At 32.7% G+C, this 11,643-nt stretch overlaps 1 protein-coding gene across 1 annotated transcript; it reads right to left on the reverse strand.

The window, feature by feature from the left end:
- Positions 1-1,266: 1,266 nt before the first annotated feature.
- On the reverse strand, positions 1,267-5,313 carry LOC118047953 (putative transcription factor bHLH041). The gene is made up of 8 exons (XM_035057415.2): positions 4,845-5,313; positions 4,599-4,721; positions 4,372-4,477; positions 4,249-4,263; positions 4,072-4,137; positions 3,000-3,926; positions 2,371-2,745; positions 1,267-1,965 (listed from the first exon to the last, which is right to left on the reverse strand). The coding sequence occupies exons 1-8, from the start codon at positions 4,961-4,963 to the stop codon at positions 1,897-1,899; spliced, it is 1,800 nt and encodes a 599-aa protein (XP_034913306.1). The 5' UTR covers positions 4,964-5,313; the 3' UTR covers positions 1,267-1,896.
- Between the last annotated feature and the right edge of the window lie 6,330 nt (positions 5,314-11,643).

Below are 11,643 nucleotides of genomic sequence, written 5' to 3' on the forward strand. Positions count from 1 at the left end.
AGTGCCATTTACTTGGCAAAAAACCAAGCATATAGATGTGAGGTTTCATAGGATCAGATAATTGGTTTCTTCTAGTGAATTGTTGCTTAAAAACATTCAGACTTTTAAGAATGTTATAGACATGCTAAAAATCTTTTTACCACAATAAGTTCGAGCATTACTTAAATTCAATTAGTGTCTCTAGATGATAGATAAGAGATGTCCTAACTTATTATCCTAGTTGGAGTTTCTCAACTTTTTCACTAAGGGGTAGATATTTGTGAAGGGTGAAGATTGTTGTAGTTTGTAGTTCATAGGTAGATTTTGAAGTGGAGTGGGAGTATTTTGAGTGAGGCAGAGCAAAACGATAGCATTTGCTTCTCTGGAACTTATTTCATCTTTTGTTGCCATAGATGATTAATAGGTTAGCGGTGTGAGGGCAACATCCTCACAGTATAGTAAAGTGGTATTATAAAATATTTATACTACATAGATGGTTAGGATTTCTTGAGTAGCTAAGTTTTCTTGGACGATTTAGGATCTACTATAAATATATATATCATTGGCATAGTGAAAAATAAATGTATTGTTCAAAATGATTTAGATATTATTTTTTAAAATATTTTTAAAAGTGGATTTATGATTATTATTTTTTTATCAAGGAATTTATGTCAACTGAATCAAATGATTTTAAAACTATCAAATACATTCGTAAGAATAAATTCTTAACTTAAAAAATCAAAGAAAGAAAAAAAAAAACTTCTTAAATTGAGATTTGATGATTCTCTCCTCAACCCTCCCCTTCTCTTCATGTTTCTCCTCAGTACAGTAGGAGAAATAAAATAAAATAAATTAAGGCAATATATAACTGCATATCCTCCCACTTGTCTTAATTAATTTTAAAAGCTAAACCTTGGTTTTTTTAAAATAAGAAACTGGCCGGTCAAATCCGCCGTCTCCAGGGCTCCATTTGGGGATCCTTGGAGTAGAAAAGAAGAGGAGACTGTTTCGAATCTAATTCGATGACGTGGCATCAGAGAAACAGGAAGCTACGCAGCCTTGGCGAGGACAATCTTCGAAAGGTTTTTATTTTTATTTTTTCCTGAAATTATGGTAGTAAAGAAGAACTCTCAAATTAAATAGCGTTTAAATTATTACCCAGTTCTCAATTTAATCCCAAGACATATATAAAGCAGCTAGATTTCTGATATTTAGATCACTAAAAAAACCCTTTATTAATATTGTGTCTGAATCACATAATTCAGTCATAATTTTTTTTCTGAAGGATTCGTGAGCACAAATGCATTTGTGACAGATTCATGATTAAGATGTATGGAGTCACAATCTCTTCGAAATTTAAAAATGGCTATTTATTTGTAGTGGAAGTTTCTCGATTGACCCTTCTATGCCTGTCGGAAAATACTAATGGATGTTGACAGAAAGATCCCATTTAACGGAGGTCCCCAAAAAGAAAAGCATATGCGCGCAATTAAGTCTTTTAACTTATAAATCCATCCTCGTCAACATTATACATGTTTTGATTGGGAAGGAGAAAGAAAATGAGCAAAAAATAAAATAAAATTAATGTATTGAAATTGTAATTTTGTTCCCTCGAGCTCCCACTTTCATCTTCCCCCACAAATTGAAGAGGAACGTTGAGCAAAGTTCTTTTAGTATGTTTCCCGTCAAAACTAACACCATACAAGTTGCCTTCGCTTCTATTTGACTGGCCATCAAAATTGTGCGAGAAAACACAAGCACAGGAGCCAAAATTGAAGAAGTAAATCAAAACATACGCCATGAAGTCATCTCAAGTATTGGTTGGTGGAAATTAAGGAGCTGTTGTTGTCGCGGAAAGGAGAGGCGATTAAGGATCATGCATCGGGTACTATAAGGTTTCAAGGATTGGTCCGGCGGTCAACGTGCCAGATCTTCAACAACCCTCTTCACTGCTTCCTGGAAGCCAGACTCGTCCCAGTCATTCCCCTGTAATCAACAAATCACCACAAATCAATATATTTAACTTTATTATACTTTCGAATTTTCTTTAGCAAAAAGGAAGATGATATTTAATGAATGTTTTATTCCCCGAAGTTGATGGCCATAGACAAGCATGTGGGGTCTATATCGAACAAAAAAGTAAGGGGAAGAGAATCCTGTAGGAAACCCTTTTTTCTTAGGAAAACTATGTTACGTCTCAGTAACAAAAAATCTAGGAAAGGATTAAAAGTGATTAGCGGATTCAGAGAATAAAGATTATTTCTTTTTAGTTTTTTGTAAGGAGATTAAATGATTTGTTCATGTGAAAATTAAACATGGGGAGTAAGCTATAATTTACTCAGTTGCACCCTTGAGAAGGGGCTCAAGCAATTGAAGTACAGACATACATACCTCGATATTGAGCCTTAGAATCACTCGATTAAAAGAAGCTGATTCTGCTGTATGTGTGCTGGCATCAATGGATATCAAGCTCACATCCGTAACTTGTCTTAAGAACTCCAATATCCTAGTAATTACCGTGTCCAAAATGGGGCTTTCTCCTCTTAGATTCACTACCAAGTCTATAATCCGTTGTTCAGATGTTGATTCAGATATGTGTGTAACCCGGACATCAAGTCTTTCGTTTGATGAATCCCTTACTTGTGAAACTGCAGCTTTCGAAAGTTGTGCTTCTAACTTCTGGTTCTTGCGACTAAGTTCCTCAACTTGAGCCTTCAAAGATGTCAAGTACTCCCTTGTTCGAGTAAGGATAGATGCTTTATCTTTCTATATAATCGATCCAAAATCTAATTAGTGAAACTGTAGTTTAAATCCATGCAATATTAATTAACTCTACATTAATTGCTACCCGGCCGTTATCAATTCATATAGAACTATAAACTTACATGTATAGACTCCAATATCCTAGCTTAAAACGCATGCATATCTAGCTAAGACTATAACTGAAAGCAAATCAAATCTCAATGAATTAATTAGCTATTGGTATTCTGTAGCAATGAAAACAGGCTGGTCATATTTACCTTAGTTTCTGGGGGAAGAATTGATCTCAATGCTTTAAAGCTATCATTAATCTTTTCTCGCCTTTTCCTCTCTGATATCATATGGTGCAATTGTGTGCTTGTTGGGCGGCCTCCGAGCATTTGTTCACGTCTTTCAACATTTAAGCGTCTGTAATAGGTAATTGCTCGTGTAAGCATACTATGTCTGTGTAAACTGGCTCTTGTTTGCGTTGTGGGGGCTAGAGCCGATCGATAATTGTTGAAGGCGCTAGCTCCCTGGCGTGCCCGGTGCATATGAGGCAAACTATGTGAAGAGGAGGAGGAAGAAGGGGAAGGTAAAGTTAAAACTGCAAGGATGGCTCTTGTCATTACAGCATCTTCACTCTCTGGAGTTGGCAGTTGAATGTTTCGTTCTAGGGCAAACGCCTGCATGGCTTGTTGGTGTGGGCTAGTGCTGCTTTGTATTGCTTGCAAAGGTTGCATGGCTTGTTGGTGTGGGCTAGTGGTGCTTTGTATTGCTTGCAAAGGTTGCATGGCTTCTTGAAGTAGACTAGTTGTGCTCGGTGTTGATTGCGAAGATTGAATTGCTTGCTGCTGTGGGCTAGGTTTTTGTTGCAAAGACTGCAATACTTGTTGCAGAATATTACCCGTTGGTGTCGGCAGTACTGGTTGCAACAATTGCAATGTATGTTGGAGTGGACTGCTTGTGCTTGGCAATATTGGTGGCAGCAATGAGGGAGCCTCTCGATGTGCCTCTGGTATGTGAGATGAGCTTGGAATTGTGAAGATAAGAGAAGAGATCTCTGGGCTTTCCATGGATAGCGATCTCAGGGAGGATGAAGATGATGAGGGTATGTTTGGATCAACTACTAGCGGAAGCTCTCTTAATGGAGATTGCCGAGAGAACTCCTCCGGGAACCAATTCCTCATTTCATTTTCAATGTTCAACTGAAAAATTATATAAAACCCAGTTGAATTTCAATTAGCTAGGGTTCCATTTTCTTCTTTCCATAATGAAGCGGCTATATAACTAATCAACAATATAACTTAACTTGAAATAAATTAATAAGTTTAGTTCAGATTAATTTCTTACCTGGTGAGTTGCATTGGACCAGCCTAACTCAATTTCCCCACTATTGCACCCCATGAAAACTGCAGTCTAAAATGACATAAGAAGAAAATGTGAAAACATTACTCATGATCACATGGCTGTAAAGGAAATGAAACACCTTGATTTATTATTATCCTGGAGAGAGGAAAGTAAGCAGACCTTAATCCTTGCTTCCTGTGACAAGATAAGACACAAAGGGATGTATATATCAATGGCAGACTATATTGAGTTGATTGATAGATCAACAGGATGAAGTCCTTTTCTTCTTTTTAAAAAGATTACCTGATAAAATCGCCTCTGTGCATCCGTAGTCGCCGATCTTTGAAGCTCAAATTCCTTTAGTTCTATGAAGGGAATTTTGTTTTTGAATGCAACTCCGGGAACACGGCTGAAATACATAGGATCCAGCAAACAAAGAAAGAAAGCATTAACAACCGATACATACATACATATATCAGTAGCACATCTAATTAAAGAGAGGAAAATATAGGTGAACATGCGTTTCATACTCGTTTACAGCGAAGAATCGTCCCTGTCGATACTGATCGAAAAGCATCCTGGCGACACTCCCTGAAGAAGAGCTGGGCTGATTGCTTTCTTCGTGGTAGTATCCATCCCAGAAGAATAAATAGCTGAACATAAACAATATTAATCATTAATGTAACTTCAAATTATATATATATAATTATGAATGAGCACTAACAACAAATTTGTGATGATTATGAGAGAGGGATAGGTAGTATTGCAGGACATACTTAGATGGTTGAGGTAAATATGACCAAAGACAGATGTAAGTGCTGCCAAAACACTGCATGAAATATCGGAGAAAGGTGGCACGCTCTTCTTCACTGAGCAGGAAGACGGCGTCCATCATGAGGTCGAGGAACTAGGGCTAAGAACAATAATGTTGATGCATAGTGGAGAGATCCCTTAACTTGGGTCTCTCTATCCTATGTTCTCCTATTATGTTATTTGAAAATTCCCTCTTGATTTGATCTCCATGGATCGACGGGTGATCATGTTTGAGAAAAGTAAGCAAGCTAGTTAAGGAGGGAAGAGAGAGAAGGCACTGAGAGTTGAAAAATAAGCAAGCTGAGCCTGCTGTCTCTGGAGCTGGAGGAGGAGAGAGAGGAGGAGCTTTGAAAAGTAGCAGTGTTAGGGATTACAAGGGGCCACCAATTGGTCACGTATGAACAATAAAGAGGAAAGTAAAAGAATAATGGAAGCAAATAGAGAGGAGGTTGTCTGCTGTGCAAGAATTTGAAAAGTATGAGGACTGGTAGCTTCGGACATAGAAAAATATTGTATAATGCAGGCAGGGACTCAGAAAAGTAATGGTCAAAGTCCACCTTTGGGAGAGGGTTTGAAAATAGTCAAGAGAGGAAGGCAGTGCGTCTCCTTCCTTCCTTTCAATTTTCGTTTTTTCGTCGTTGCTTGTTGCTTTCTTCTGACCACTGCCTTGTTCTAAATTCTTCCCCCCCGCCCTACTAAATAAACCTTAACTGAGCTGATGTGATGTCTTTTAGAGGAATTCATTACTTAATTACTTTACAGGAAAGTTAAAATTTATGGTGAAAAACTTTTTATATGTTCTTTTTTTTTTTTAATTTATAATCTGGGGTATCCGGGTCAGCTTGCGTACACCACGACTAATCCGACGGTCCACTAACATTATACAAACCCAGTAAACATATAAGATATCGTGAGGGTGACAAGTATACATAGTGAAATTTGAATCCTGATGCAGGAAAAGGAAACAATCCCCATTTTTTTTTTTTTTTGGTAACCCGGGGTATCCGGGCCAGCTTATGCGCACCACAACTATTCCTCGGGCCCACTGAACATCCTGCAAGCCCAATAGGCAGATAAGGCACCGCTGGGGTGACAGGCTGGTACTCTTGAGGATCGAACTCGGAAAAATCATAAGACAAGCCTTGCAGTTGACCACTGAGCTAGACCCTCAAGTATCCCATCTTTTTAATATATATGGTAGATGTCCTTCGAGTAATTCTATGTTCAATTAAATTTTATTGGTGTGTAAATGGCAAATGCAATTCTCAGCGAAGAAGGTTAATAATTCATGCAAGAGGCGGCGAGTTGCGTGTGATCTGTATATTTTTATGATTTAAAATTATTTACAAAAAAAACTTGAAATTTTTTTATTTATATCAAATAATTATTTTATTTGTTTTTGAATTATTTTGATAGGATAATGTTAAAATTTATTTTTAAAAAATAAAAAAATATATATTATTTTGATGTATTTTTAAGTAAAAAATATTTTAAAAAACAACCGTATTATACTACCCAGTACTTTTTTTTTTTTTTTCTAATAGAGTAATACTAGCAAATAATTACTGATGTATAATATATATTGGTACTGGTATAATGGAAGAAAAAGGACCTTGAGATGATGAAAATGGAAGACCGTCGAAGAAAATCTCAGTCGTGATAGATAAATCAGAGTAGGCTATATAGATACGCACCTCTTTTCTACACAATTGGCAGATTTCAAGTATAAATTGTGGGATACCAACATGTCGGCACCTAGTCCTACCGTCGTTTTGTTCTCTTATATTATGTATTTACTTTTTATTATAACATGTGCGATATAACTATCCAGTTTCTGCACTCTTATTATAGAATATTTAGATTTTTCTATATGCATATATTTCAAATTTGACATAAAACACTAATATATGTACAATATACTTTATTGTGTGTGCATTAAATATTTTAATTTTTATTGAATCATAAATAATAATCATATAATGAATACTCATATAGATACCTGAAACATGGAAGGTTGAGCTTTTCTAACCCTAAAAGAACCAATAAAAAATAGGCTAATACTTAAAAGAGGTGGTCTGTTGTATGTGGTAGTGCAGTTTCACCTGCCCACACTTGGGGAAAAAAAAAAAATCATTGATCAAACTTCCCTTTTAAAGATGTTTTTAGTCCCTCGAAAATGAAATTTATTTACAAATTGCTCCCTTCATAACCATTAGGCAAACTTAGGGAATTGACATTTTCAAAATACCTAGAAGGATCCACGCTTATATATATATAAATATATAGTTTTTTCTTATTTTCTTAGAAAATACCAAAAAAACAACAACTAATTCACCCTTCAATTATTGACAACGAACACTAACTAATACATAAAGCTTCAATTTTATCAAAGGTAGGATAATTCTATTTCATGTTCTCTCTCCTCTCTCGGTGTTTGAATATATCTCTAAACCGTATAGAATAAGAGACATACATGTAGGTGTGTTTTTTTTCCAATCCTAAAAATACATTTATAGAAAAAGAGGCATATGATAGTGATACTATAATGGACATGGGGAATGATTTTGATCATGGAACAAAGACTTAGTGAGGTGGATAGTGGATGTTTACTAGACCATGAAAGTTCAATACATGGCATAATCATTCTTAAATTTAAATTCAAGAATAAGTATTAAATTAAATTTAATCCAAATCTTTTCAAATCTGTTTCAAAATTTAAATTGCTGGTTATTATAAGAGTGTTTCAACATGGAAAAAATATCTTTGATTGAATTGGCTGAGTTCTTAGAGGCATGGGCTATCTTGAATATGCCTAAATTATTTTTTTTTTCAATTAAACCCCTATTATTCGTGTAATTTAGTCTTTTCATAATTAAACAATAAAATTTTATGACTTCTAGTTTTAATTTCTGAGTTCGTTACAAATAAGTATCAGCATTAGACAAGCAATGGTAGATGAATATAATTTAGTCTTTTCATAATCAATAAAATTTTTTCATTTCTAGTTTTAATTTCTGAGTTTATTACAAATAAGTATCAGTGTTAGACAAGCAATGGTAAATGAATGTAATTTAGTCTTTTTATAATCAATTAAATTTTTTGATTTTTAGTTTTAATTTCTGAGTTTGTTATAAATAAGTATCAGCGTTAGGCAAATAATGGTAGATGAATGTCACAATCAATAAAAATAGTTGGAAATAGTTGACAATATGAAACAAAAATGGATTTTGGAATAACTAGCTCAATAATTACAACATATGTTAGTCAAGGCACAACAACTTATTAAAACTAAAAAAAAAAAAAACCTATAGAATTTCCTTTTACTACCCCTTTAACTTTGATCAATGCACATCATCGACACGAAACCGAACCACCTAGGGACAACAAGATTCAATTAAATTAGATTTTCTAAGGTTTAATAAGGAGGATCCATTGCATATTAGATTTGAGGCATCAACCTATGATAATTTTATGGAAGCACTCATTAATCTAAAATAGGTTTCTTAAGTTGAAAAGGAGCATTTAAAAGATCAGGCAACACTATTACAAAATATCAAAGTAAATTTATGCAAAGCATAAAATAAAAATAAATTATTGTATTGAAGGAAATAACTAGAATTAAATGAATGAGACTAACTGTAATAAATTTGGCTACCCTCACCTTAAGGACAAATTTTTTTGAAAGGGAAGGCAGTGTAATAGACCAAGGGCCTAATTTTAACCTTAGATTAAAAAGGGGGTGACGTGGACGGTGGATATTTACTAGTTTATAATTGTTTAACATGTGATATAATATCTTGTAAAGTTTAAACCCATGACTAAGTCTTAAATCAAATTTAATTCAAATGTTTTCAAATTTCAATTCAAAACTACTTCAAAATTTCAATTATTGGTTATTTGTATAATTTGAAAAATGAAAGAGTGTTTAATCATGGATAAATATCTTTGATTGAATTGATTTAGCCCTTTGAGGCTTGGGCTACATCAAATATGCTCATAATTTTTTTTTTTCAATTAGATTCTTATTATTCTTGTAATTTAGTCTTTTCTTATTTAATAAAGTTTTTTAATTTCATGCTTTAGTTATCATATTTGTTATAGAGACCCCAAATATCCACACTTATAAAATAAAAATTATGGATTATTGTCAATATATCTTAAAAAGGTTAGGTGGATGTAGATTTTATGCCTTTTATTGAGATGTAATTGTCTCTTGTTGGTTTGATTGGTTGATTATTTGAATGTTTATTTTATAATTTTTTGTGAGACAACCTTAAGCCTATTACATGCTTGTTTGTTATTGTTTAAATGTGTTTAAGTGGGACCAAATCTTTTCTTTTTTTTAAGTGTTCGTAACTTTTGTAAATTGTAGTTATGATGTATTCAATATTAAACCAAAAATATTTTTTAATTTTTTTTTTAATTTTCATGATTCTCACTTTAGTTTAAAATGGTTTCAAGTCTATTTTAGCATCAATAGTTAGTTTTCTTTTTAGCAATTATTGCAGTAGCTAGTTTGCATTTATAATAATTAAAACTCTTTTAGGTGTTAGAAACAATATTCAATTCTTTGTTTATATTTATTCATGTAATTATTTTTCTTTAAAGAAATTTTAAAATACTCAATCAATAAATATACTACTCAATGAGTCCAATATATATAAAAAAGACAAAGATAGAGATGAAAAAGAAAATAATATCTGCATCGAGAACAACTAATAACAATATCAATGTTTAGACACAAAAATATAATTTTTTACTATTTTTTTTTACTTGTGTATATATCTTTTCTATTAAGTATTAGTAATTACTCTCCAAGTAGCATAAAAAATTTTATATATGGCCGAACAATTTTTAGTCTGTTTCTTAAGTTAATATGTTTGCTAGCTACAATTTTATACTTTATATTTCACGTCTACTCTCATTGTTTAGGTTTTCATTCTTGGTTTTGTTTATAGCCTGTCATAAACAAACGTTTCTATAGGAATAACTTCGAGTTGTTTTAGTTTTACACTAGTGGGGCTGCTTGCACTGCGCTGCGGGTTAGTTGTTTTGACATAAAAAATATTAAAAAAAAATTATTAATATTTAAAAGCTAGAGTTAAGTTGATCTGTAAAATTAGATTTAAAAGCCTTGAATTTGGCTGCAACGCCTAATCCAAAAATACTATTTATAATATTAATTATAATACCAATGGTCTTGGGTATAGTAAAATCCTTAGAATAACTATATTAATTAAAATAAATAGTGCTTTGCAAGGATAAATACAGTAAAATCTCCTTATCAGATCATGATTATCTATTGTTTTCTTTACTTGAACAAAAGATTAGTCTCCATTGGCTATACATTGAATTAAACATGGTGATTTGTTCAACTTGATTCCAGTAAAGTAGCCAAGCACATGCATGTATTCTGCTTCCATATAGAGCCTGCTTTCAAGTCTGTCATTGTTAGTTGAAAGCAACGCAAACCCAAATCTTATGATTTTCTAATATTATTTCCTTGCCAGCTTTCCGTGTTAGAACATTGCTTTCTTTTTTGTTTTTCGTAAGATAGACCTTCTCAGAAGATCTCCCTCCCTCTCTCTCTCTCTCTCTCTCTCTCCACATCAAGTAGTAGGGTAGCCGTGAAACCAAAACCAGTGAATGTCTCTCTCGTCAATAGAGTCACACAAAGAGGGAGAGAACTAAGAAAGAGTAATTGGCTCATTGTTCTAACTCATGGTAATCTGATTAGGACATATCTTGTGTCATGCAAAGATGGCGTTAATATTATTATAGATATGTCTTTTATATTTTTAATCAATGAATGAAAGGATGGTTTGTAGTAATCAAAGATGGCGTTAATACCATAGTTTTAAAACTCGGCACGACAGATTGACCCGAAGCTAAAACTGAACCGGATTTAAGAAAAAATAAAGAAAGTTAAAATCCGGGTTGACCCGCAGACAGGCAAGATCCGCTCAAAAACCCAGTTGCAACCTGTTAACTTCTATTTTGTTTTTATTAAAATGACACAATAAATATTCAAAGGTGTTTGAAATATTAGAATTTTGAAGGGAAACTTATTTATTTCATCATAATTCTAATTTTTTATTTATCCATTTTTTCTTGTTCTAGTGAAATTATGTATTTTTTATTAACAACATGTTTTTTAATTACAAACAACTAAATTTCATTTTATTATAGCCAAAAACCACACAAAATAAAAGTCTTGAAAACCATAATAACCCCATGTTCAACTTCAACATGGTTTTTAATAAGTTTACGAATAAAAAAAAATTAAAAACTTTTTTAAAAAAACCTTGATTTAAAGAGAAGACTTCCCTTCATTAAACACATATTGACATAAAGATTGGTTTGTTTCTTTCTTTTTTGTTCTTCAATGATTTTCTTTCTTTTCTCAACATTTAAAAGACTAAAAAGTAAATAGAATGAAGTCTTAGAACCACATTGTAAAAATCTAAAACTATAAGGAATGAAAATGTAAATAGAAACTCTATGGATGAGATTTAACCTTTACAAAAACTTCAAGGAATCAATTGAAATTTTTTCAATATGCAAAGACAACATAAAAAAATGAAGTTTTGAGACTGAAATATAAACAACTAAGACTATACGAGTCATTAATGAAAATTGCATGAAATTGAGGGACCAAATTGAACTTCTTAAAAAAATTCATTGATCAAATTGAAAACAATGTTTAGGATCAAATCATAATCACTAAATTACAAGGATCAAAATGTAAAATTAAAAACTTGA

This window comes from Populus alba, chromosome 6 (genome assembly GCF_005239225.2).
Source record: "Populus alba chromosome 6, ASM523922v2, whole genome shotgun sequence".
In the NCBI taxonomy this organism is placed as follows: domain Eukaryota; kingdom Viridiplantae; phylum Streptophyta; class Magnoliopsida; order Malpighiales; family Salicaceae; genus Populus; species Populus alba.